General features: G+C 37.4%; 1 protein-coding gene across 1 annotated transcript in view; it reads left to right on the top strand.

The window, feature by feature from the left end:
• Window positions 1–27,868, top strand: part of KLHL32 (kelch like family member 32) — a gene marked incomplete at both ends in the record, with an annotated part of 101,840 nt that overhangs the window by 43,755 nt on the left and 30,217 nt on the right. The window contains one exon of the mRNA XM_082305657.1: window positions 18,507–18,722. Within this exon, the coding sequence (XP_082161783.1) occupies window positions 18,507–18,722 (216 nt within the window). The remainder of the gene's footprint in view (window positions 1–18,506; window positions 18,723–27,868) is intronic.

The following is a 27,868-nucleotide window of genomic DNA, read 5'->3' as shown; positions in this document are numbered from 1 at the left end:
TCTTGAATTGTCATTACTCCCCAGCCTTTGCTGTTTGCAGGTTTTGTTTTCAGCTTTATCTGTAGAGGGGACTTTTTTGAGGCATGCTGATGTATTTTATTTGAGATACATGCATATTCATGAATCTCTTCGATCATAGTGTCTGGATAATTCTCGGGTTCTTTAAACATCGAAAGAAGGCTTGAAATCTCACACATCCGTCTCAATCTAAACAAACGGTAAGGCAACGTGATTGTTCTTAGCTATATTGCTGCTACACGGTTGTGGGAAAGCTAAGCTGAAGACTTGAGCTTTGCGTGTCTTGAATTGCACTAAGGTCCATGTTCATGCACGCAGCACTTGCAGAGTGCACATCCAGTTCTCAAAGACTCTTGTTTCCCAAGTTCCTCTTCCAGCTCAGATTGATTGTCAGTTTTGGCTGAGGTTTTTCAAAGGAGGCTGAGGCAGAGAGCTGCAACCAACAGGTAGACTTTGTTGAAATATAATGGGAATGCGTTATCTGAATGCCTTGTTTCTCTTTTAAAAGTTTGAGCCTTTAGAGTTCCAGTGGACCATAACCGTCCTACTATGACATTGGGGAAGGCAAGAGAAAGCTAGTTGAAGGCTTTGAATGTGATGGAGGTCTGAGAATGGACTTCTTAAATGGAGCTGTAGAGAACATGGTATTGGGTAGTGTGTTTGTGATGACCTATTTTGCACTTTAAAGCTTGTAAATGTTTTTATAAGGGTACATGAAGACTTTATTCGTATGCAAGAGAATAAATGTGTTAAAAGATTTATTCAGAACATAGAAATGTTTGTTTCATAAATACGTCTCAGTTATATAACTGATTGTAGACATAAGTTTTGTCTTTTTCCTCAGCTGTTTGTGTATTCAGTACCAGAGAGAGCCACAAACTGTAAATTATTTCAACAATCAAAGAGTCTTAATAAGGAGGGAATGCTATTGAGAATACGAGTTTTTAATGGGGTTTCCTTCTACTGATCAACATGAACTCCATATTATGTAGGTATAGCTTTAGTCATCACTTTTTAAACCAGAGGTTGATTTCCACTGGCATTCAGAGACCTGGGACATAAGATTGTCCATATCTTAAAGCTAAGTGATTTTCCTGTATTTTCTGAAGTCCGGTATTATTGTTTTCAGTGGAGTTCTATATACCTCCTGAGTTACATTCAAGGTAATAGGGTGATAGGTGGAGTGAGGGGTTTAGAAGTTGCCGAACTGTCCAAAGCAACCTACTCGTTTCTGAGAGGCAGGACATGGCATGATTGTTACCATTTACCCCTTTAACTTTCTGCTGCCAGATCAGGCACATTTTGTGAAGAACAAACTAAGTTTACATACTGGACAGAGTCTGGGATATCATTTATGTTATGCTTATTGGTTGGACAGTTGCATATTTTCAGTACAGCCTCATTACACGTGGTGGTAGCTGACTGTCCTTGTATTCAATGCTGGAAATTATTTCCTATTCTCTCAGCAGCTAGGAGCAGTAAGTATAGTAGATATGAGCAGTGATCCTGATTGCCATTAAAGTTCCCCTCACTGTTAAAAATTGTTCTTGGGATCATAAATGTTTTTGTGTGAAGGAAAGTTAGAAGTTTGATGCCAATTTTCCCATTAGTTTTAACTGCATTAAGTTTCCTGCTAAATGATAAATGTACTAGGTTACCTTTTAGAAACTTCATTACAGTGGACAGAACTCTGCCACAGGTATATCTGCCCGCTTGCTACTGATGTCAATCATAGCATCTTTAAAGAGGGCTAATTTAAGCTGAAAATAACATTTTAGGTGAGTGATTAAAATCAGCCTGAAAAAACACAGCACTGTACAGCAGCAGTCAACCAGGATTTTCTTGGAGCTTCCTCTGTACTGTATGCTCTGGATTCTTGTATACAAAAGCAGACAGTGAGCAGAATCAGGCCCGGAATGCAAAAATTAGACTGATTCACAAATGATAAAATAAGATCTCCTGGAATAATTGTTGGTAATAATTGAAGCAGGCAAATCGTCTTGGGTAGGGGCGTTTAATTTTTAACCTTCTACCCTAACGGTCAATCTAGGCTTATAAAACAAAATTTTTTCATGGTATATGAGCACCTAATGATCTGGATCTTTTCTTCTACTCATTTAAAACTATTTAAATGTGTTTAGAGATTGAAATGTGTTACTGTTTCTAAAAGGAAGAAGCTACAAATAAATCTGCTTGTGGAATGAGGAGGAGTGTGCATGGTTTACATACATGGTGGGGCCAGAGCTTCAAAGCTGTTTATTTTTCTTAAACCCAACTTGTCCATTTGGAACTGTGCCAACAACACAATCCCAACTTTCACTAAGATACACTCTTTCAGAGATGAATTAATTCTTACACCAGAGATTGAGAGCATCACCTTTGTATTGCTAGAAGCCCCATCTCAGTTGGGATTTTAGCTCCTGGGTTTTTCATATAGAGCAAATTAAATTGCTGGAAAAAAAATCTAAAGGTCATCTAGCAACAAAGGCTTACCTTTTTTAACTAATACTGAGTTTTTAATCTAAGTATGCACACGTGCACTCTCCACCCTCACCCCCCAAGAATTAGGGTGGTGTTTTATAAAGCTACCACCATCAAACTTGAGTCCACCAACTTTATCCCATGGTGGAAAGAGTGACCTTCCCATACCAAAAACATAAAGTAGACAGAAATAATATCGTCTTGCATTTCGCTGGTTTTCAGTGTTATGCGACCAGTAGTTGCTGTGCTAGTCTGCTGTTTTTTGAAGGAGCGTATTTTGTCAGCTGTTGATTCGTTGAGCTATTGACAGTCACTAGGAAAGTTCTTGTACAAAGCTCAAAAACTTGTGGAATTTATCTCCTCTCTCTCTTTAGCATACAGACATGTTACAGAGATAGAGATTTATGTATATGAAATGCGAATGCACTCCTGAGGATTCCAACTTAGAATGGGACTCAGAAAAAAAATGATGGTGGTTTTCTTCATTTTTCAGTTGGTGTTAGTGAGGAAAGTAAAAACGGCATACCCAGTCACTTTGAATCCCATTCTTACTGTAATCCACTTGCTGCTATTTAGCTGCGACGTGATAGTGGATATTCTGCTCCTGGGGTGTTAACTGCTAGAGAAAGGGGTGCAACTATGGTCAGGAACCTGCTGGCTTCGTGTGTGTGTGTTCTGCTTTTCCCAATGAAGTAATAGTTCACAAAGCTGGGTTGGAACTGCTGATGGATGTAGGAAAAAATGATGCTGGAGTGCTTAGGTTTCCTATGGCTGGCAAGATTAAAGCTCCCCAGCTGTCTAGCTAGTTGTATGGATACCCATTGCTGGTCTTCTGCATCACGATCGCAGGAGAGGTCACAAGTTGGGAAGAGGCAGGTACTGCTACGTCTTCCTTCTCTTTGCAGTTTCTATCATGAAGGGAGAGCAGCTTTGGTGTGTTGGTTTTGGGTTTTTGTGGTTTTTTGTGTGTGGTTTTTTTGTTTTTTTTTTTTTTTTTTTTTTTTTAAATAGGAACAAAGAAGCTGTATTGCTTCACTGTTTCCCTCCCTGCCCTTCTCATGTTGTCTTTCTAGCCAATGTGTCCTCCTTACCTGACCTTTCTGTTCCTCAGCCCCTGAAAGGTTCCCGCTTCTGGAATCTTTCTATTATTTTTAAAAAGCTGTAAACAGAGGCTAATGAATCCCAGAGTGCTTAGTGTACAAACTTCTTCTTTGTTTTTATTACCATCTGATCAATACTAAAGTTTTATGTCCCCCCGTCCCTCCCACCACCCGATGTCCCAAGGCAGCTTAGATGCCTGAACCCCCAAAATGGCATTATTCGTAACTGGGTAGTGCAGCTATCCTTATCTGCAGGTGTCCTCGGTGACATGCCCGGTTAGCAGTCTGGCAGGAAAGTTTGTTTGATTGCAAGAGATGAAACCCGAAAGGGCGAATGGCTGAACTGGAGTTGAAATAAGGCAGTCGGGGCCCTTCCTCCCCAGGCGTGGGCAGCAGGTGGCAGTGTGAGTCCGTAACAGTTTGAGCAGATAAATTCAAGCTCAAATCAGAAAAAATGAAAAGAAAAATTATTTATTTTTACTCCGTATTAGTCTTCTGACCTAATCAGTAAAAAAGTCATTATTCACACAACACTGGGCAATATGCATTGTAATTTTTAACAAATAATAGGAAACTGTTAATGTTTTCACAGGAAATACAGTTCTGTCTTGTGCAGCAATGGTCATTTATCACTGCACTTTGTGAAATCACTCATTTGTTCTAATTTGAATGTAAATGACTCTAAGGTTTTACAAATAAGGTGACAGACTCACATAAATGTAATTGCAGGGTTCATCTCTCTCTTTTTATATATCACTCATTAAGTTATGAATTAAATACATCGTATTAAACCAGGGGCATGTCCAATGATGATATTGTAATGGCAAATTACTCTATGCTATTAGAGGTGTATTTTTTATTCATGGACATTAATTTGTCATTAAGCAGCATTAGTTTAGCACTTTTATGTGGAAGACGTGACCTGAAAGAGGAGACTTACAGCTCTAATGTGCAAGAACAGGAATACAGGCACCAGATATACAGAGCTTTTTTTGCCTTCTGTAAAGAAGCAGAAGGACATTTTATTTAAATTTGCTTTGATCTAAAGCAATTTGAGTTGTGCTAAGCCATTTTAGCAAAGGTATTTCTGAAACATGAAAATGCTTTGGTTATAAAGTATTTACCAATATGGGAAAAGCTAGAATGCTAAGTACAAAATGGTGACTATAAATCATTTGTAACCTATGAACCTGAAGAGAACATTGGGCCTGAAGTGAGTTACAATCTGATTTTATCTCAGAAGTATCGCTGTGGTAGAGAGTTAATTGTCCATCTTTTCTTTCCTCTGTACTGGCTTAGCCAAAATAGAACTGATTTTTTTTTCCTTCTTAATTACAAAGTAAGTATCTTTTACTCCTCTATGCTTTATATTTTTAAACACACTATTATTATTTTCACAGGGATCAATTTCAAGTTTGAAATGTTAAGCAGGAGCAGAATCTTAAGAAAATGAATGAGAAAATGTATTATTTGATAGAATTTGAGAGGCAACTTGGCACTTGAAGTATTAAACTGAGGAAAATAGTGAATGACTTGGTCTGCTCCATCTTTAAAAGATATTAGAAACACCTTGTAAATGTTATTTTAATTTTACAGTCAATTTAATAGAAAGGACTGTCCTTTCAAAACCTTTTTACTTAATGGTGGAGATGGACTGAAGCCATAAGGATCCAAGTTGATACATCCCTCAGTTTGGCAGTATTTGCATTTTGGACTTTTCTTTAGACCATCTCTTGTTAAAGGCAAAAAGTCTGAACTTGATACGAATCTGTGTAGTTGATTCCCCACCCCCTCATTATATGTTATGTTTTTCTGAAGGCTTAATCATTACTGTTTGATCCCTCTATCTAAACTGCTCACAACACACTCAACTAGTGTGTTGTGCTAGTTAAGAAGAAAAATTTGTAATGAAAATGACCTATGGCCAAAGTATACATAAGTAGTTTCAGAAATGGAAGTACCCCAAATTATCATCTAGTTTTAACTACTGTTAAATACTATTTCAGTACTTAGAGAAACATTTTTCGCTGAACTGCTTTAGTTTGTAGGGGAGCACAAAGAAGGAAACAAGTTCCATGTAAGGCTGTTGATGTTTTCCAGTAGATCTCGTAGTAGCAGTAAATGAAACAGCATTTTAGCACGTTCCGTCATTTGTAGTGTTTTGTTTGCACAACTGCATCAGAGTAGAATTTGCCAGGGAACCAGTATCTTGCTTCAGAATTGTGATGTAGACTAATTCTATTTAAAACAAAAACTTCATTTCTGTCCAAGGTATTGAATAGGCCTTGAACCCAGAATGAATATAAATGTGTACATGCTGTCTTACTGAATCTTCAGCTAATATGTAATCAGAGCTTTGAAAGTTATAAATTGTCCTCATTCCTGTCACTAATTCTAAAAATTAAAGATACAAACCTAAATATTAGTGGTATCAACAACTTTATTAACCATTAGTAAATGTCCTGGAAGTGTGTTATTCCAAACTGAAAAATGTTTGTAACTTTTTATTCACTTGTTTTCCTATGTAATCTATTCTAAACATCTGTTTATTAATTCGGAGGAATTTGCTGCTAAATTTCCCATCTGTTTCAACAGAGTCTTAAAGAATTTGTGATTTCTGCCACAGAGTGGTTTCTAGCTGCATAGGTGGCATTGGATCTTGAGTGACTTCAACCGGGACTTTTATTTGTGGTTCAGCGGGAACTGAGCGGGTAACTACATGGAATTGTCTCCACAGTAATTTCTATAGGAGCTGTTGTGTCCTCTGGATTAGAGGGGTAGTAATATATCGGCTGGACTTGCCTTGTAAACACTTTGACCTTTGTTGTGAAAGTTTCCAAAGCCACTCAAAGGAGGTTTTTTTCTAAATTCCATTTCAGTGTGTTCTCCTTGTTTACCATAAGCCACATCTGTTCTAATTATATATGCAAAAGGCCTTGAATTTCCATTCCATCTAAGCACACCTCTTTATTGTGGGGAAAGTATTGTAGTAACCTCAGGTATGTTCAGTCCCCAAAACACATTGGGATTGGAATTCCCACTGACTTGAATTGGCATGTTGTGGACATGGAGAAAGCTAGCGGGACAGGCCCAATGTTGTATGCCAGGCCCAAAATCAGTGTTTATATGTGCTTGTGTTTTGTTTTTGCCTGCCTCACAATATTTTTGCTCATATTTGCAGCAGTACTATCTTCATGGGGAATGGAAGTATGCAGGGGATATATGTAGACAATGGTGATGTCAAGGACCCCCAGAGACCGATATTAAATGTAACTGCACTATAACTAAATATTTGAAAGTATTTGACTATCTAGATACTGTAGTGAGTCTTAACTAGCATGTGTATTATACACCATTGGTAAAAAGTCCTAATCAAGTTCTGGACTCATATAGCATATTTTGCTTTTAGGTGTGGTTGAAATCCTGGAAATTTTGATGTTTTAGCAACATTTCTTATTAAAATTTGTTTTTGAAAAGGACTAATTTTTATAACATTGCACGGAATAATCATTGACTAAAAACTTTCAGTAAGCTCTAGTTCATTTTTAAAAACAGTGACTGTTCTTGCTAGGTTAGCGGCAGAAATACATTCTTTTTGAAGTAACTGAGTTATCTCCTTCCTCTAAATGCCCTTCCAATTTTCTGTTAAAGGGTGTCTGGCTTCACTTCATTCTGATTGTGTTTAAAGGGAGATACAGAAGAGGGGCCCTTCAAATACTTCAGGATTTTGAGATACTGGCAAGCGTCTGTAGTTGCGAACACTTAGAAATTGGGCCTACAATGGTCTATTCTGCTTTTAAAGGTGGTGTCTTCAAGGTGAAATCTTGAAGCCAGTGAGAATTTCATCATTTGGTTATGTGTCTTAAATATATGATGCACTGATTAAATATTTTTCTCTTCTGTATTTCTGTGGAAAAAAAGCCTTGACGGTAAGGCATGGAATTCTGACTGTTAGCTATTTGAGATTCGGGGTGGGGAGGGAATTATTTTTTTATTCTTGGTAAGAACTGCTAGAAACTAAATGAACAAAAATTGGAATGATCTTTGAAGGCTCATGCCTTCCTGATGCTTAGCACCTTCAACAGTGTGAACATTCACATGTGTTGGTTTTGGGACGACTCGTGACTTGTTTGGCACTACTGAAGGTCAGATGTAGGAAATGTCAAACTGGACACTGAGTCAAGGTCCATTTTTTACATTTGGGCTTTGCCCTTTCTAGGTTTTCTGTGTTTGAGAGTCAGATTTATAATAATTTCTGACCAAGAGAGTTATAAGTGAATCCCTAGTCAATAACGCTTAAAATACAAGCAAATCCCTCTTGATCCTCACACATACTGAATTCTTTTTTTTAATTCAGTGGTGCTTCCAGAATTTTTTTCATTATTTTACTTTTCTTCCCGTATGTGAACTACTGCTATCTCTTCTCATCCTGTTAACCTCCTGAAATCAGTTCTGATGATTATGTAGTAAACCTACTAATCTGCACAGCTCCTAGTCATAGGAAAGAGAGATGATCTTTTCACTGCGTAAATTTAGGGACAGAGTGTTGTAGAGGGTTTTACTTTACTGAGATATAACGCTTATACAAAACATGTTACAGATATTTTGCTGATATATTGAACTGTATAAATAATTTTAAATTGTGTTAAATTTGGGAGTGGGGAAGAAAAGAATTATCTAACTACTAGAGCAGTGGAGTGGGTTCCAGGCATTTGAGGTTCTGGGTTTTGTATCTTCTGCATCATGGGAAATTTTTTAAATTATTCTTCTGCTCCTCCTTTTTTCTCTGTAAAATGAAAATTTGCCTTGGTTTAGTGCTGTGAGCAAAAAAATTCTTAGTGATTTTTGAGCTGAGGTCATATATTGCAGGACCATAGAGATACCTGAACAAATAACAGCTTTCCAAATAAAATGGAAATGTTGCCTTTTTATCATTCGCATATTTATTATCAGGTTCTTTTAACTGCTGAGTACCCTCATATCTTCCTGCAGCTGCAACAAGTCTCTTGCTCTTCAGAGGAATGTGAAACCATATACCCTCAGAGGTCAAACTGCGCAAATATTTCCTTCTTTACCTGTACAGATAATTGGCAAAAAACTTGTTTTATTGCAGTCATTTTTTTAATGCAGAGTTGCAAAATGTTCGTAGCCACATGAAGGCAGTGCAAACAGTCCTGTACTTTCTAGTCCAGTGGCCAGGGTAACTTTGAGCCTACATTCATGAACCAGAAACTATTTTCTGAAAGTTTGGTCAGAACTTCTTTGCTTTCATATATTCTCTCAATTTTATAAATATCTTTGCTCAAAATCAAATCCTCCAGGAGTCTTTCTTTAAAAAAAAACCTAAGTTGAGCATCTTGATCTTGCAACGTTGTTTTCCCAGCCTATAGTATTTTCATATCCTTGAAGTGTGGATTTCAGAACTGGGACCAGTATTTGAGCAGTAGCCTTAAAAATGCAGTATTGAAGCAGCAAGAGGGTTTGTTTCTTTTATTGGACAGTACTTGGTGTGCATTGTATGACATGGGCTTTTTTTTTATTTGCCACAGCACCGTTCTGAGAACTGATGTTGCTATTTATGACTGCTTCTTAGTGCCTCCTGCTGGCCTGTAAGTGTTGTTCAAAATAGAGCCTGGTATATTTTCTGTATCAGCTATGTTAATGTTTCTCAGATTTTTTTTTTTTTTTTTTTTTTTAATGTGATCACTTTGCCAGGAAAGCCAGACAATACTCATATTCTGTCATTCTCATAATTTGTTACCCCACTGCTTTTGCAGAGTCTTCTGCAAACTCTACAGGCAAAACTTACCATTCTCTAATTCAATTAAACTGTTACCAGTATTGGACCAAGAATCAATTCCCTGAGGACGTTGCTGGAAAAAGTTACACTACTTTATAACTTACCATTAATAACTTCATTTTGAGATTGTCATTGAACAAATCTTTGATCCATCTAAAGTGCATCCTACTAAAAGTATGTAATATATGAAATTTCTGAAATATTATAACGCTCAACTTCCTCTAATACTCCTTGTGTTAAATTTGTCCCATTTTATTCTGCCAATATTTCTAGTAAACTTGGGAAAATGAGCTCTTTCGAGGTTTCCAAAAAAATAAGTTCCCCTACTGATGCCTTATTCCTTTCATACAAGTCAAATGTTAGTAGATAGCTGGGGTGATGTGATTCTCGCAATGCATTAGGAACTACTGATTTCAAATTGGTGACTGATTCTGCTTTGTCTATCAAAATTATACTCAGTGTTGAGTTATCCTGCACTGGATTCAACCTTTCTGTAGACGAAGTATCACATACTGCCTTAAAATTCTGAGAAAGTTTTGTTGCTTTGGGTTGTTTAACAAATATTTCTGAGATTTGAATTTGTGTTAATTAACCCATCATTCCACACATTTTAGACAGTTTGTTTCATTCTCTGGTGATATTAGATGTCCAGCTCACTAAAATTACCCTTTTCCAATTCTCCGTTTTTAGATGTGTTTATTAAGTTTGTAATCCTTAAGCATTTGGTGACAGGCTGTTGCCTGGGATTCTGAAGCAGAGACAGGTTTTTAAGAAAAGTGGTCCCTCACCGGGTTTATTACAGAGCACACGTATACATCATTGAAATGTTCCAGAAATAAAATGTCATAAAAAAATTCTGAAACAGAGTTGTTTGAATCATGTTATATATTCCTTGCACATGAACACCTCCCCTGTTCTTATTTATACCTAGAGTGTTAACATTAGTATATTGATAATTTTGGAATGTGCTCCCTGTTCTTTAGCGCAGCATCATGAGTGTTGACTTCCTTTTTTAGTTAGTGACTCTCATGCTATTACCCATCTTCATCGTTATTCATTTACATTTATGCAGAGCAGTTGGAGGAACTATCACCCAGCCTCCTTGAGAAGCCATGTCTTCTCTGGATTGTGATTCTAACTCTCCTGCAAGATTCCAGTACTGTTTGCCCCTTATTATCTCTGGGCTTCTTGTCTGGATCTCCTCTCCTGTTCTTTGGTCTGGGTTTTTTTTCATGGTTCTACATATGAAACTGATAGTGTCTTTCTCTGACCTGCCAGGGCTCCAAAGTGGATCCTAAGCAGCACGATAGAAATGGACTTTCAGCCTTCAGGTTTTGTCATTGAGATTTGCCCCACAGTGGACAATGATGCAGATGGGATCTTGCTTAGCTGTGGAATAGATTATGGACAGTGCAGCTAGAGTGGGAGCTGCAAAGTTCAAAGAAATCATTACTGAGCATATCCAAACTATTTATTTTTCTAGAGGCTGATGAGGGGGGTCAACGGAAGTTTTTCACGGTGGCAGCAACTCCTACGAGCTATTTCCATTCTCAGTATTTTTAATGTGGAAGAGCAATGGTCTTTTCCTGTCAGTCTCATTCTTAGTAATGTGTAACACGCTTTTTGAGATGTTTTCAAGAGATTTTGAAGAGATTCATTTTGAGGCTGGAGAACTTCAGCTTTGAAGTATTAAATGTTGGCAAAATAGTAAGTTATTGAAAAAAGGCATTGGAAAGGGGGACCGCCGGGTACCTTAATACCTCTACTAACAGATCTATCAGTAATGTCGATTTTTTTTTTTTTCTTTTTTTTTTTTCCCTCTCCCCCTCCCCTCCATGCTGGTAATGGAGATGGGGATTAAGAATAAAAATCATACATTAACATACTGTGTATTAGAAACATATTTTCTACTTGTATTTTCACTATGTTTGAAAGTTTTCATACTTTATATTAATTTAAAACTTACTCTGTTTTTCAGAATATTAAGGGGATTTTCTTGCCTACTTTTGAAACAAATCTTGAGAAAATTATTTCAATAATTTTTCCCCCAGTAAGTAGCTTGTATGTGCCAGGACGATTACAAGATTCGTTACTGAAATACAGAAAGAAATTAAATAAGCAATTGGAAAATAATTTCTGAGCATCCTCAGTAGAATCTACTGCATCTCAGTGGATCATACTCAATTCCCGTTTGTACATGTCATATTATTTCTGTCCTGCCTGGCAGACAGAGGGCTCTTACTGTCTCTCACTTGAGGACCAAGTTTACAGAGAATTTGTGTATTAAATCACAGGATGTCTTTGAGCTACTAATGTGATACCATCAAGAAAAAGGCAGTTTGAGTCTAGGATATTTCATGCAAGGTAATTTATAAAGCTAAGGAAATATCAATGCTGGTGTACAAGGTACTGCTGAAAAATCATGCATACTACGAAGAGTTTGCCCATGCAGAAGAATAAATGAAGTCAAACTGGGAGAGGTGTAGAAAAGGGCAGCTAAGATGATCAGGAGGGCCTGTTTTATGTGAGGAGATTAAAATAGCTTGTCTTGTTTAGTCTAGCAAAATGAGGGTTGAGGTGGAATACAATTTCTTTCTGTAAATATATCAAGGGAATAAATACTGGGGGAGGGGGGAGCAGGGAGAGAGACAGAGTGCTGTTAAAACTAAAAGATAATGTTGGCCCAGGAACAAATGCATATAAAATGTCTGAGTAAATTAAGCTGGAAATTAGGAGATGGAGTCTCAAAATCAGCTGAGCCTTCTTGTAATAGTAGGTGGGTGCAAGAACAGCGCAAGTTTTAAGATGGATCTCTCAATTTATGACAAAGATGATTTGATGAGCTTGTCCAGTATAGCAGGGGAAGAGGCTTCCACTAAAACTTGCAACTTAAACTGTAGTAACTCTGAAGAGTTAGTAAACATCAAGTAATGAAACATCTGTAAAGACTATGTACCAATATTCTGTGATTTCTGCTGCAGTAAAGAATGCAGGATTATGTCATTCCTCATAACGTATTTGAAGAAAAGACAGGCTCCCATAATTGGCAAAAACTGTAAATATTGATAATCTGAAATCCTTCCTTTGGGTTTCTACTGTCTGAAATGGTATAAAAGGGACAGGTGAAGGGTTAGATGATCTCCATGTTCCATTTCATCCCTGTATTTTTATTTGTTAAATAATATTGATTGCTATAGTTATCTTGCCAGGAATACCTGGCAAGATGTGAAGCCAGGTGAGATGTGAAGCTTTTCATTTGGGGAGTTTCTGTGCCCTCTGCAGTTGGAAAAAAAAAAAAAAAAATTAGCAGCAAGAAAAAACAGCTATTGAAAACTCTGCAGAACCTTACCTGTGGTTGTTCCAATGGTACCATGAAACTTCAACTGTGTAGTCTTAATGTTTCATTATTATATTTCTTTCCATGATGCACATAATCATGTATGCAATATATGAAAGATATGTATAATCAGGGTCACTTAAAATATTTAACTGGACTGACATTTGAAAATATTTCTACTATTTAATATCTTAGATTAATCTATCTGAGATTCTAGAAAATGTTTACTTTTTTGATTTTACTTTTGAGCATCTGCATATGGCATGTTCCATTTTCTTATTCGAAGACCACACATCTGTCTCATCATATGAGCAATCACGTCTGTCTTGTGCTTGTGAATGTCACAGGCCTCCATGCCTTGGAAGAGGGTGCTCGCTAGCACCAGCCAGCAGGACTGAAACTGAAAACTAAGCAGGTACAGGGAAACACTAAGTGAGAAGGGAAATGGATTCTCATAGGGAAGAGGGAAAATAATAGGACTGAAATGTTTCAATATTGTTGCTCTTGTACTTAGCCCCAGCTCCACTTTGAAATAACAGCAAGGATGCAAAATAACTTTTCATGCTTAAAAGAGAAAACAAAAGCAAGAATTACAGAAAGTGTTGAGAAAGCAGTGATCTACTAGAAAAATTAATTTTATAAAATGAGTCATTTAAAAAGTCATCCTTTACTGTGCCTATAAATACACCTACAGTCTGCACTGATCTTGTAATAAGTGTAAACACAGCTTTATACATGGCAAAATTCTGACCCAGATGTTCCACTGTGACCAGACTTCAGCAAAATGTCTTTCATGGTTCAACTGGATGGCTTTGGTGTTCAGTGGAGGAAAATTTCAAATAACATCTAAAATATAGTTTTTGAAGGATTTGTGCTTATGCTTAGTATGAAATAGGTATGTCTGTTGCTGTGCTGTTGAATACGAGCATGATCTGTTAGTTCTTACATAAATATGTGAGGTTTTGCAGAACTAGAACCTTTGATATAGAAAGGAAGAGCTAGAACCAACAGAACCGGATTTCTTTTCTCTTAAAATTGTGTTGATCCTTTTTGTTGTCAGATAAGTATATTTTTGTCACTACAATTTTTCATTTTGTTACTATCCCTTATCTATCTAGAGTCTGTCTTTGCTATGATTTATGTCAAGGTTCTCTTCTGAATGGTGCAGCTGGTTTGTAGTATTTAACATAGCAGAGAACCTGGAGGACTTTGGGTCAAGACCCTGTTGTGCTAGGTGCCGCTTAAGGATTTTGAATAAACACATCCCTGTCCCAGATACCTCACGCTTCCTTTTTTGCTTTCAAGATGCTGAGCCCCTTTTAGCAAAAGGGGAAATAGTGTCACCATGCAACTCTTCTCTGTTACAGCAGCAGGGCTAGCCATTTAATACCTTGATTTACAACAGTGTTGTAATCTAAATAGGAAGCAGGTGGAGTTACAACTGGGTACGATACTTTGGATATTAATGGCTTGGCTTGGCAGTGGAATTCTAAAGCTGTATATACTTTTTCTGTCTTAATTATGCATTCATTAAAAGCTTTTATACCCAACAGAATAAAGTAAATATTGTTTGATCTCTGTAGTGTGCTCCCAGACTGTAGATTTGCACAGCAGGGTCTTGATAATCTGAATAAATTGTATTTCCCCAAGGAGTTTATCTTTCAAATAAGGTCATAAAGAAATGCATTCTTTCCCCTTAGTTCTCCTTGTGCTTTTTCTGCTATTTATAACACGGAGCAGAGGAATAGAAGTATATTGTAGTCTGCTGTGTACTTGGTTATGATTAACTCTAATTTATCAATCTGTTACTTACATCCTTTTCTGTGGCTTGTGCAAGGCAATTATTCTTTAAAGTACAAACGAATAAAGATGGATTTGGAAGTAATTTAAATACAATGTTTATATCTATTATTCCTGTTTGACAATTTGTCATATCTCTATATTAAAATACACCTCCATATTAAAACATGGACAATGTCACATCATTTATTTTGAATATTTAATATTGTCATCTTTCAGATTATCTTTGTTTGGAAAACTGATTTTCTTTCATGAGGGTTTTAAATGTCAGCTCATTGTTCAATTGGTTTGGCATCTAAAGGTTGATACTACTGAATCAGGAGACCAGTAGTGTAGAACAATGGATTCCCTTACTTCAGAGAGGGGGGAAACAGGGGGATGTGTAGTAAGTAGAATGCATAGGGTCAAAGATAGTTTCTCATTTTAGAAGTAGACCCTGATAAATAATTTGGCCAATTTATTAAATCGGTTTGAGTTTACTGTAAGATTTTACAACTATTTCAACTGTTAGGTGCAAGATCTGTATATATAAGCTTACACATATTTTCTTAGTCTGAATGTGTTTCAGCAGCGTAACATACATCATATTAGAAGATAGCATCGCTACCTTTCCCTAATTCTCTTCAGCTCTTAGTGACAGTTCTGCTTTTGTTCATATTTCATCCTTCAGTTCAAAAAAGATAAGTGGCATATATTTAAAAGTTTATAAAAACAAGATTAAAAGTTTCAGTAATTTACATAAGCCTGTTTTGTATCGCAGTATACATTCTTTAAAAACATGCAGTACAGTACTGAAAGAAAGTTGCACGTGACTTTTAAATTTCGTAGGTGCTCTTTTAACACAATATAATAAAATCTGTGGAAAACAACAGACTGCCAGAAGTCTTATTCATGACCACACCTAAATTTAATTTCATAGTAACCTATTTATTTTTTAACAAAGTTTTAAATTCAATTAAGAGTTTAGTTTGAGAATCTGTTCAAATCAGACTGAGTTGACAGCGATTGCTTTGATACTTTCTGTTGTTGTTTAAAAAAAGCTAGAAGGTAAGGTGCTTTTTTTTTTTTTTCCCCAACTAACTTACATATGGCATTTTAGTCTGCTGTTTCTGAAAGTCTTACCACATAGGAAGAGCTAGGTTATCTGATCTGTGGTATACATCTTGCAATCTCAGTGTGACATTTTTGCCCTCTAGTATCATCACAGAGACAGTAATGTATAGTACCGTATAATTTTGATTTGAATATTGGCATGACAGTCTGATAATCTTCATTTGTAAAAGCTAATGCAATACTTGCTTCTTTGGCTGTGAAATACAAAACCTGTAGATCAACTCTAACCTTACAAAAACAGAAACAAATGTTTCTGATTACAGGCCAAGACCAGTTTTAACAAAATATCCTTGCAATATTCATGAAGCAGTAAACCGTAAGTCCAGCAGGTCACTAACACATTATGTTAGGCGAAGCATCAAAAATCCTCTGAACCTTGCCAATGAAAATAAGTAAACAAATAACCCCCTGTAATAAATAAATAAATACACATAAATAAATAAGCATCTGAAATAAGTGAACACATACAAATAAAAAGAAATAATATTGTAAATAAACAACTCGTGAGAGTTTATTTATCCATTCATAAGTGTATTTGGCCTCTTCCAACTGTATGACAGCTTTCATAAAAAACTTCAATTGGTGTTGATTTGAGGGGAGAGGGAAGTTTGGGGGATCATCAAAAATACCTAAACCAAAAATGAAGGCTTACCAGGGTCTTTAAGATTTCACTGAAAATGTGAAGATTTTTCAGGGGGAAACTGCATTTGTGTGTCATATTGCTGTTTCTCTCTAATGAGGAAAGATCTTAATAGTGGTATCTCCAGTGTGGTCCTCTTCTGAAGTCCACCAAAAGCCATCTGTCCTTCTCCATTGACACTTAGTGGGGTTTGATCAGGCCTGTATTTTAGTTGGGCTGTTGATCCTCAGGTCGGTCACAATGCTTGATTAATTATTTCTTTATTTTAATGCTCCCCAGATATAGCTGTTGACTACAAAAGAGCTCAATAAATAAACGCTGAGCTCTTATAAATTTATTTCTGGATGTTTGGCATTCATTCAATCAGGGAGTTCTTTGAAAAGGTAGTCTTCCAAACCAGGGACAATAAACCATGGTTGTTGCCTGTCAAATGCTGTGATGTTTACTTTGATTATACTCCTGTGCGTTGTTGCCACCATTGCATGGCCATCACAGAAGTGGTGGTGTGAGGTACCATCTGTGATCTGCAGATATTAAATCACCGAGCAAGCAGACAGACCAGATACTTCTCATGTAAAATTCATTCCTTTCTCTTTCTTTCTGCAATTGAGGAGGATTTATCCTTACCTCCTCTATGTTAGTGTGAAGAGGAACTGACACTAGCATATCTGTGGCTTTTGGGATGATGTGCTTGTTCTGACAACGTTAAGAACTTTTCTTTGTTCTTCCAAGAAAACAATGTGAAACTCCTATGCAGCAGTTTAAGGAGGTAATGAATAGGATTTATCTTTAACGTACAAGCCTGCCAGGGAAGGTGCGCCGTTCAGACTGGGAGATCATGTAACGAGCAGGAGCCTCCACAGGAATCTGATTCGGTTTCCTCTAGTACTGACTCCTCAAAGCAGGTGAAAAAAATTCTTTCTCCACTCTCCATTGCATATGCATAAACAGCTCCACAGTCATTGGGACAGCCACCCAATTCACACGTTCAAGATGTAGTCCATAAAACATTCCAAAAAAACCCCTCTTCGCACTTTCCCATCTTCCCTGTTGCTCTGCTCTATCTGCCAGCCGTGCAGCTCATTTGACATTTACAAGATTTCTTGTCAGTTTCATTTGGTGCTGCCATTCCATCCAGCAGAGCAGTGAAAGTGAAATTGACTTAATTTAGTCTGTTTCTCTTTCCTGCTCTAGTCCCTATGTTAACTAACCAGCAAAGTGAAACTGACAAGACTTCTTGTCATTTTCACACGTGGAGCTGGTCAAGGGGAAGGCGGCTGATAGGGAGCAATGCAGTAAACTGGAAGATGAAAACCAGGATTGCGGAGGGGAGAGGAAGAAAAGTGTGAGCGTACAGCAAGAACGGAGAAAACGGGTGAATGTGCTTATTTCCCAGACGTCCTCGGTGCTTTTCTCTAATATGGATGAATTCTTGGCCTCTCCCCTGAAGAGCGTATGGTCTAGAATAGCAGTAGTTAGCTGTCCAGACGCTAATTTACAAGGGATGCCAAGTTGAAAACATCAGCCTGTAAATATAGGCTGTCTGTTACCAGGATGGAAAAAACTTCCCGCACTGAGTTACTGTAGCTTTTGTCTCTGCAGATTTTCTACTGGTAGAAGGAGGGGGAGAAAGAATACGAGGCCAACATCCGCTATAGGTTGATGTCAGTGGTTGGAAAAAAAGGGTCTATTTGTTCATTGAAGATAAATTTATATGTAATAAAATGTAGCTCAGCATCTTGTATTTTGTGAGGTTTCATGGAACTAAAAGTTACGCTACACAGGTTCTCTAGCTCAATCAAAACGGTAAATAATGAACAAACAATTGCTTTGTAACAAACTATTGTAGTTAACAAATATATTTTTTTAATCCACTTGTTAACTCCTGCGAGCTCTTGTCATACAGTGTAAATCATGCTGGTTTATTATTTTATGTACTAATCCATATTTTTTACAGATGCTGTATGCATATATAACATTAGTAGTTGCAATATAAATTAGTACTATCATATATATTTGCATATGCACTGGTAACATTTACGCATACATTTTGAATGAGGCCATGTTAATTAATTTCAAGTTATATTACCTTTCTCCACAGCTCTAAACGAACAACGTTTTTTCATTACCTGAGACCTGTGGGGTTTTGTGTTCTCAGATTTGTTTATTTGTTTGTTATTTTTTCTGAGACGTATTTTGTTTGCTTCACCCATTTAGGAATTAAACAGTTTTAATTACTTGGACCTGTATAAGCTTGCGGACCTCTTCAACCTCACCTTGTTGGAGAATGCAGTGGTTGACTTCTTAGTAAAACATCTCTCTGAGCTATTGAAGAGTCGTCCTGAAGAAGTTCTGGCACTCCCATACTGTCTCCTTCGAGAGGTTTTTAAAAGTGATAGACTCACTTCACTCAGTGAAGAACAAATCTGGCAGGTAAGGAGATTGGTGAACAAGCAGAATGTGTGATACTCTATAAACCGTAGCAGTAATCTGTTGTTTTGAAACCCTGGAGCAATCTCAAGGGAGAATAAGCACTTGAGCAAAAACTGTGAATAACAACTGAGGGAATTTTTTAAATGAAATTCAAAAAAATGTTGTGTTGTGTTAATGCAATTAGTTTGTTTGAAAGAGAAATTTGTCTTGTTGCTTCACATGTGTTACTCAGATGTGGCCAGAGATTTTTTTCCTGATCCAACTTTGTTGGTGGGAAGAGATGGCCAATACGTGCAACTCAATTATCATTGCATCTGGTGGGGCTAGTGCCACAAGTCTGGCAGCAAACCTGCTTCTGCAGTCTCTCCCATTCACTTCAGACAAACTTAGCTGTGTAACTTCAGTAGTCATTTAAATTGTTTAGGCCACCACAGCTGACTTTGCCTGAAGCAAATTAGCGAATCATCACACAGGCTGCTCTGCTCAGAGATGAGTGGAGGCATCAGTGGAAGGTTTTTGGCAAGAAGCTGGAGGTGGTGATAATTTCTTTTAAAAAAAGCTGGCTCTAGAAAAGGACCAGGTTGCTAGCCATAGAATATTAACGGGATAAAAGCATTACGTTGTGACCTTTAGTGTGTGTGTGTGGAGGGGGTGGGTGGGAGGGAAACCTAATATGAAAAAAACATGTAGCCTGTAAAGAGAAACACAAAACTAAATCAAAATCTGTCCTTGGAAACATTCCTGTCGTATGTCTGTAAAAATTGCAATTCACGATATAGTAGAAGGAAATCTCTATAACACTGGTTACCCAAACGCTTCTTTCTGTTTCCTTTTTGCTGTCATGTTTTATAGATGGAAAGTATTTCAGGGTATTTCAAGGTAGAATGTAACTTCCTAAAAAGAAAGCACAGGTTTCTTTCAAGCAAGTGGGTTATCTTGGTCCAACAGAGAAGACTGAGAGTCAGAAGATTGATTTATATTTCAGTCCCTGTTTTTTATCTACTTATCTTTCAGATTATTCTAAGCAAATCATTTCATCTATATGCCATCATTTTCTCAAAGTGTAAAATGTGTGTTCATCTGTGGGGCACTTCATGTTCTGTAGATGAATAACATCATGCAGGAACAAAATATTTATTCTTAAAAAATAAAAATGTCTAGTTAAGCTCTTCAAACCACAAAGACAGTATGCAGATGTAACTTAACCCTTCAGTCTGATAGCTGGTGTATTTGTTTCCAAAACGTTGAGGCTTTAGATTATGGAGTATTTAACAAAGATGATATGTTCTGCAAATATTAATATAGACTCTTGCCTGTCCTAGTCTCTGGAGGATGTCTGTACAACAGACCCTGCAGCACACTACCCATGATGGTGGGTTTGGTTTGGTTTTTTTAAGCATGATACTCTGGAGTACTAGCGCATATTCCCTTTATCAGAAAAGGTTTAAATGTCCAAGTTCATATATGGGGCATGGCTGATTGGCCAGTTGGGTTTTGCCATAATTTCTCTGCAGGGTTAGTGAAATATCCTAGCTACATGCTTGGGTATACTTCTGCTAGAAAAGTTGCTACAGAAAGCCACACAAGTATTATTTAATGACAGCTCAGTAATGGACAAGCATATACAGAATAATACGCCGTATGCAACCTGCTGAAACAAAGTTTGGGTAGTGGGAATCTTCTGTCGTTGTCCTGTCCTGCAAGAAGAACTCAGAAATAATTTTCTTAATTGTGTGCACTCCGGTCAGTGAACACTTCATGAGGCAAATATGACAAAGCTTGTGTTTCTGTGGTAGGGTCATACTGGGGAGAGATACTTACAGGTAATATGCTGCTTTTTGAGTGACAACAAACTCCATACTGTCCATTTAAGTGTTATCATAATTGCCTCTCTAAAGGTTACTAATGCTGTTCCGAAGAATATTTTTTTTTTTTAAACTAGTTTTCCGCTGCAGGCAAAACGTGCCTGTGTCCTTTTAATTCAGTCTGTAAAACCAGGAATAAATATATATTTATAAATATTCCAGGTCCCCAGAATGAATTAAAAGACACACATAAATATTTACCAATTTAGGCATTCAGAAGGCAATAAGAAACTGTTTTTTTGCTTTATCTTAGTAAATAAGTAATTCCCTCGTAGTCAACCCAATAGAAGAAAATCAAATCAGACCAGCTATATTGCCTCAAGTGTAGTTAAGTTCATCATTTTTGCTAAGGTTATAGTGGTAATGCAATATACCATGGAAGAATCTAATATTCAGCCCAGGGTGAAGATTGGGTATGCCAGAGGATTAGTGTCAGGGTGCTTTATAGAAGTGAAACTTGATGGACAGGCTGGAGACAGATCTACAGAATCTCATTAAATTGCTGAATTGTTCATTACTGAGCACTCTCACTGTAATAAAGTGCTCATTGACTTTGACAAATCCCCATCCCATGTCTTAAGGAAGAACAGCAAAGCAAGAGGTGTTGGGGAAGCTGGAGGAAATTGGCACAAAGTGGGGCAGATAATAGAAAAGCTGATGGGGGATGCTACTGTTTGATTTGTCTGTCTTACCTGCGACTAGCGTGGCCTCCTGCGCACACACATGCATGCGTGTCATGGCGATATGAATTCAATGTGTCCCCAAGGCACCTTTACTAGTAGGGCTCCCATGAGGCCCTAAGCACAAATTAAAGCTTCCCTCAGAGAACCTTGGGAAAGGGTGCAGAGCACAGTTATTTTCACTAGTTTAAATTCCCAGTGTCCACTGGGCGATTTGATCCTAATGCACATAAAGATTAAGGCAGTTATTTTAATGCATCAAAATGTGTACACAGAGTGATGCTTGAATGGGAGTTAAACTGAAGTGACTACAGCTCATATCTGGCACATTTTGGATTTTTGTTAAACTACCAATTCACAGTTGCCCAATTTTAGTGAATATGGTGAAATAAAACCTTGAACAAAGCAAGTTTGAGAAAGTTAAACAGTAATATTAATGTCAGTATAGTAGGATGTGGATTAATGTAGAGTACTACCGTAATTTCTGTTGATTCTTTCAGAAACAAAAAATGTGACTTCCAAACCAGGGTAAAGTGGACAAACTAAGTAGTTCATTCCTCTTTCTACCTCTTAAAGTCTTAGGAAACTCTTTGGCCTAATGTAGGTGTCTTATTTTTAGTGAAGAAAATAGACAAGGAATATAATGATGTATTTCTTAAAACAAATAAACAACAAAAAGAAATCCCACCAGAAAACTTCTGTAGGCTATGAAATTGGAGCAGTTTACTAGCCTTCATCATTAGGGTTTTTTTTTAGCTAGGCTGAGCCAGTAACAATGATTATTAGGTGACGTAGGATTTGTTTTCATATCGATTTTTTTATGTTTTACCAGCACGTGAGATTATGAATTATTTTTTGTATTTATGAAATTTATTATTTGTCAGCTTTATTAAAATGTGAGTAAACTCAAAGCAGTGACATGGAAGAAAGGATTAAATAAAAAAATGAAGAAAACCAAGGAAGAATCCTGAAGAAGCTGGAGGGAAAAAAGCAAATTCTTCGGTATTTTTCCTCTTTATCATGAGCTGTGCAGCATGCTTTTTTTCATAGGGAATGGTCATGATGAGGGCATAAATGTCTAGTTTATCATGAAGTGAAAAGTGAATCTTTTCATAATTGGCCATTACTAGAAAGGCTCATTGGCTCTACTTTAAGGAAGCAGATGAATTCTTTCCCTTGATAATTTAAAAGGTAACCAACCCTGTACAACAGAACGTGTTCTCAGAGAAATCTAGCAGTAGAGAGCTTCTTGTTGGAACCTTAGCAAGTAGAAAGCAAGCCAAAGATTTAAGTAATAAACTGATGTCAGCCTTAGCTGTAGTATAGTTATGCCTTATCATGTTCATTATTAAAAACTTCAGTGTCACGAGGCTTAAATGTTCATATTTCAAGGATCATACTAATAGTTACAAATAGAAATATCTACTGGATCATTCTGTCTCCCAGCAATACATTGGTCAAATGATACCGTATTAAATACTGCACTTGATCCAAGGTGAACTCTCGAATCACATTTGGCAAAAAATCTTAACATGAGATCGGTATAGATTGGTTTCTTCCTTCTGTGCTACTGGTTAAGGAGGTTGTTAAAGGATATTTAGTTTTTAAACAGCTAGCATTAAAAACAGATCAGTTTTAGTATTTGCCAACACTTCCTCTGAAGTTAAGGTTAGGAGTTTGTTCTTGGTTTTTTACTTTGCCATGCAACTCAGTTTCTTGGTAATCAACTGATAAGCAAGCAATCTAGGAAAAAATGGTAGATAAAACTGCACGAGTAGTTTATTTAGCTGGAAAGCATGCAACTATATGTTGTGTCTTTTCCAGGGCTAGGGTCCCAAGACATTCCAGCCCTGTTAACTTCCTTGTGTGCAACTTGTGAACCTGTGTGCATAAAGCAGAAGTTCCACATATGAAAGTGTAGCACAAGTTATTCTTTTTGTTACTTTTGTTACTGTGGGTGTGATGTGCAAAATCAGTCTTCGGTCTCTGTATTAGAGAAGTGGTTTTGCTTGAATAAATAGAAAAATAAAAGACAGGAAGACTACAGTGTTACAGGTCCATATGAGTTGTTAAGCATCTGTTTTACAAAAATAATAAATGTATAAACCCAGTTTCCTTATTACAGTCCTGTTTATCCTTTTCTAAGGGAGAGTAAAGTGCCCTATTTTCCACTGCCTTTTCTTACACTTGAGCTCCATTTTGAATCTCCTGGTGGCATTTGTGGAGGGCCAAAACTATTCTCCAGCAGAAATCCCACGGAGTTCAGCACCATTGAAAATTTTGCGGTGTGCGCATTATAGCAGGCTGTTACGATGGAACAGTTCTCTGCTGAAGACAGGCCCACAGACATCTTCCGTACATCTCCAGTGATGCCCACATTTTCCTATGCAGAACAGCAGTTTCTAAAGTGGGTTGTCATGTTCCAGGACAAGCTTGCCATTCCTTCAGTGCAGTACTTGAAATTTTTTTGCTGTCAATCTTTTGATTCTACAGAGCAATTTTTAACATGGAGAGAGCAAAATTCATGTTTCTTAGGGGTATATATGTGTTTTGACGCAATGTGGACTAAGTGCCTTGCTAAATGTGAACTTAAGTTTTACTGCAAAACAAGTAATGACATAAAATAGTAAGTGAAGGAAAGCATCTCAGTAATCAGCGTTGTGTTTAAACAGTATATTAGCCTTTCACTGTTCAAGAAATACGCTTAAGTGCTCTCTTGGGCAATAAGTGAAATCATGTCTGGTGGTCTAATGCTCGTCCCTAGTGAGTATTTAGCCTAAGTAGAAAACCACCACACTAAAACGTGGTTGTCAGCCTCTTATGAAGAGAGACATAGGAGAGAAAAAAGGAGTTTGATGCATATCATGGCCAAGGTGAATTGGTGAGGCTATATGGGAAAATTAGCATATTGCCCATGCGTGTTTTGCTGAGTTTTCACCCCCTTTTTAGTACTGTTTTCATGAGTAGTCTATGTAAAAGTGCCAAAGAGCCACCTTTGAATTCCAGTATCCACTTTGCTGGATCTGTGATGGTTGCACTGTGTATCATGACGAGCTGCAAGCAAGATTACATAGTTGCCCTAAATGAAAATATGAAATCAAAACATAACCTATGATGAGATATAGGTTTCTTTTTCCTAAGGCTAATCCTCATAATCACAGGTATCTCACCTGAATTGACTGTGTGCAATAGTAATATTCCTTATGGTCTCTTCAGACTATTTGTGTGGGATTCATTTTTATAAACATAGGCATGTTCAGCATTTTTGGTAGGAGATCCATGATGTATAGGCCAAGCTGGCAGTTGTGGCACAGGATCTGCAAGGAGATCAGTGTTCACTGGAGCTGCAGACTGGACAGGGTTTATGCAGGCTACAGTGGATCGAGGCAGTGGATGAAGGCAGCTGAATCTCACATTCTGCTCTGCTGATGTGCTCAGGTCACGCACGTTTTTCCTGATACAATTTCTGCATCATTTGTAATAGTAATGGCATTTTGGCTTACAGCGCAAATGAATGCTGCCCCTGTTGTCACTGTCCCCTTGCTTTATGAAACACCTTCCCCCTTTGTCTGCCTTAGCTTAAATTTGATGGGCTCTGAATCATGTCCTTTACAGTAAAGTTTTGTGAACTTTATATATGCTTTTGTTCTGAACTTTTGAAAGTTTCTGCCTGTTATTTCTTGAACGTTAGCTAATCTTATTATTGTTATTTATCAAGTATAGCAGTATAGAAAGGGATTTTCTATATTGAAACTAGATTTATGTTAGGAGCAACTGTGTGCTCTTCTAATTTTCTTTTTGATACATGTCAGTTCCAATGAGAAAACTTGATTATTTTGCTGCTGTTGCTGGGGGCAATAGAGAAATTGCTGGAGGGCATTACTTTTGCCTCACTGTCCTACAGTAACATTGCCTCACCTTATTTATCCCAGATTAACTTCAGAACTGCACAGAACATCACACCAGTATTTAGGAAGGCTGCTGTGCCCACAGCTCTTGAATTTAGGTCACTTCTTCAGCTGAGCAACGGATGTGTACTTTGATTTAGAAAGCCAAAAAGAGGACGCCAAGGTGCACACACAGCAAGACCGCTTCTGTGATATTGCTTTCTGCATTTGAATTAGTCTGTTATGGTGGGATTTGTGTTGACTGTTGTGCTCTTTGTGGCACTGATCTATTGAAGATTAAGTGAAGTATAATTGTATTAATACACAGGTATACAGCTGCATAAAATAAAGCTGCTGAGGCTGTTGTGAAAGCCAGGTGTGGTTGGAAATATACATTACTTTCATTTTTAAGTTAAAGAAAAGAACAACATAAATAAAGTCTAAACCCCACAGACACCATGGATGATCAAATGAGGCAGTCTGTCATTACTATCTTAGTTAATATCTTCCACTCAGAGATACAAATGTTAGTAATCTCTACTCTTTCAAAATCCCAGTAAAGCTGTTTAACACTGTTTCTGATGAATTTAAGCTTGTCGAAAATGATAGAAAATGAGAAGCTCTTTGGAGAATTCCCAGCTCTGTATTTCAACAAGTTTTCCTCTGGGAGCTGGTAGAAGCATTACCTCTATTTGTAACTATGGAGCCAAAGAAGATAGAGAAAGAAAATTTAATTCCAGGTTGTCTAAAACCATACAAATTGTCATCAATATGTTAAGATAGCTGGAATCCAGTTTTGGGGTTAAGCGTTTCCGCTTGTACCTCAACTAAGTGTGTAAAGTTAGATGAAGTAAATTTGCACCCATGTGTCTAGACCTGCTCTTAAGTGCGTGCCATTCAGCATGACTGCTGAGATATCTGACCAGCTCTTGTCCCTTGCTATCACTCCTGCCCCAGGACAAGGACACTAGTGGCTCCAGGAGGGTGAGGAGGCAAGGAGATGGAAAAGCAGTAGCACTCCTGCACACCCTTGCTTACTCCAAGAGGGAGACCCTTGGCAGCTTCTGGATGTGTGAGTGAGCTGCGGAGCTGGGGGTTTCGTTGCCTCATGATGAAGGAGTCCTTATACTCCTTTGATCACCTTGGACACCCTCGTGCCAGGGAGAAATGGAAGAAATTATGACAAATACATCTGTCAAAAAGATCTTAAGAAGCCTCACTGTGAAGTGGCTTCCAAGCTAGAGGTCTATGTGGGATAGTAATGACAGATGGAAAGATCACAGTCTCTGAAGTGAGAATCTGTGCTGAAAAGCTTTCAAAGAGCTCCTTTAGGGTGGAGCCTATTTTAACATTCGTGTGAAACTGCATAGGTCTGAATTTTATGAGGTTCACCTTTTAGCAGTTGCTGTTGTTTCAGTTTGCTTCAGATGTGATTTAGTTGGTTTAAATAGTAAATTTATGTTTGTTTTAATCTTGCAGTAGGGAAGCTCTGACATTCTCAATTCATGAGATACATTTGGGATCTTAAATGCATTTGCAAATGTGGCTCTAAGTGTTTAAGTCACTTTTTAAAGGAAAGAACATTCTTAGGACAATTAGTTGATTTTGAAAAATTAACTCATCACTTTAAAAATAATATGAGTCCTGTGTTAATGTGAAGCCCATCATATCTTGAGGACATGGTTTAGTGGTGGACTTGGCAGTGATAGGTTAATGGTTGGACTCTATAATCTTAAGGGTCTTTTCCAACCTTAACGATTCTATGATTCTATGTGGGGATTAAATCAAAGTCAATAAAATTTACATCATTAATAAGATGTGATTTGATTAAAAGGGAAACTATTCTGTTCTCAAAAAAGCTGAGTGAGCTTCTGCTGGTGTACTTGCTTGTTCTTTTTGTATTTAAAAAAGGAATGGGGGAAAAAATATCCCTTTGTAAAAAATCAGCCAAAAGAAATACCAACTCCTAAAATACATATATAACTGTTGTTGTCATGCTGTCCTCTGAGGCACGTTCTCCACGGGATTTGAGAAGGCAGAAGTAAATTGTCTGCTGACAGGAGAAGGCCTGAATGTTCCCGCAGTTAATATTAGTGGGCGCATCCACGTCAAAATGAGGTTCCGGCGGTGCTTCGGTGTTGAAGAATCAGTCTCACTAATGCGTAACGTGGACTTCAGCAGCTAATGTGTGATAACTGCAGGGGTGAAGTGGCTGTGAGAAAGTAGGGGATACTCAGACAGCTTTTGGCTGTGAGACCCGGACGGGCAAGCCAATACTGTCCTTGTCAGAGGGCTTAGTTAGTTCATTAAAATAGTAAAGCAGAACAAAACAGAAATAAAGTTCCTGTAGTGAAGGTGCTGGTGATATCACTGGTTAAAAAAAGAAGAAAACCACCTGGTGATTTCACTTGGAAAAATTGACCTTGGTGATTTTGTAGTAACATGGCATGTTGAGAGCATACGTATATATAAACCAGCTAAGGAGAGTATGTACTTTGATGTTCGTTTTTGTGTGTGACCTAAGATATTAATGACATACAAGTCCTGTATAGCTGTTGTCAAGATTATTATAGAAAATGATACATTTTTATGTGATTTGTTGGATTTGCCTATTAAATCTGTCGAAAATTATACCCTAACAATAGGGAAGAAAGGAATAGGAATCTTTCTACATTCAAGAACCATTTAGACTAATTTTCACAGAGCTGAACTGC

This window comes from Platalea leucorodia, assembly GCF_965183815.1.
Source record: "Platalea leucorodia genome assembly, chromosome: 3".
NCBI lineage: Eukaryota > Metazoa > Chordata > Aves > Pelecaniformes > Threskiornithidae > Platalea > Platalea leucorodia.
The sequence above is the reverse complement of the archived record's forward strand: the minus strand, read 5'-3'. Positions and strand labels throughout refer to the sequence as shown.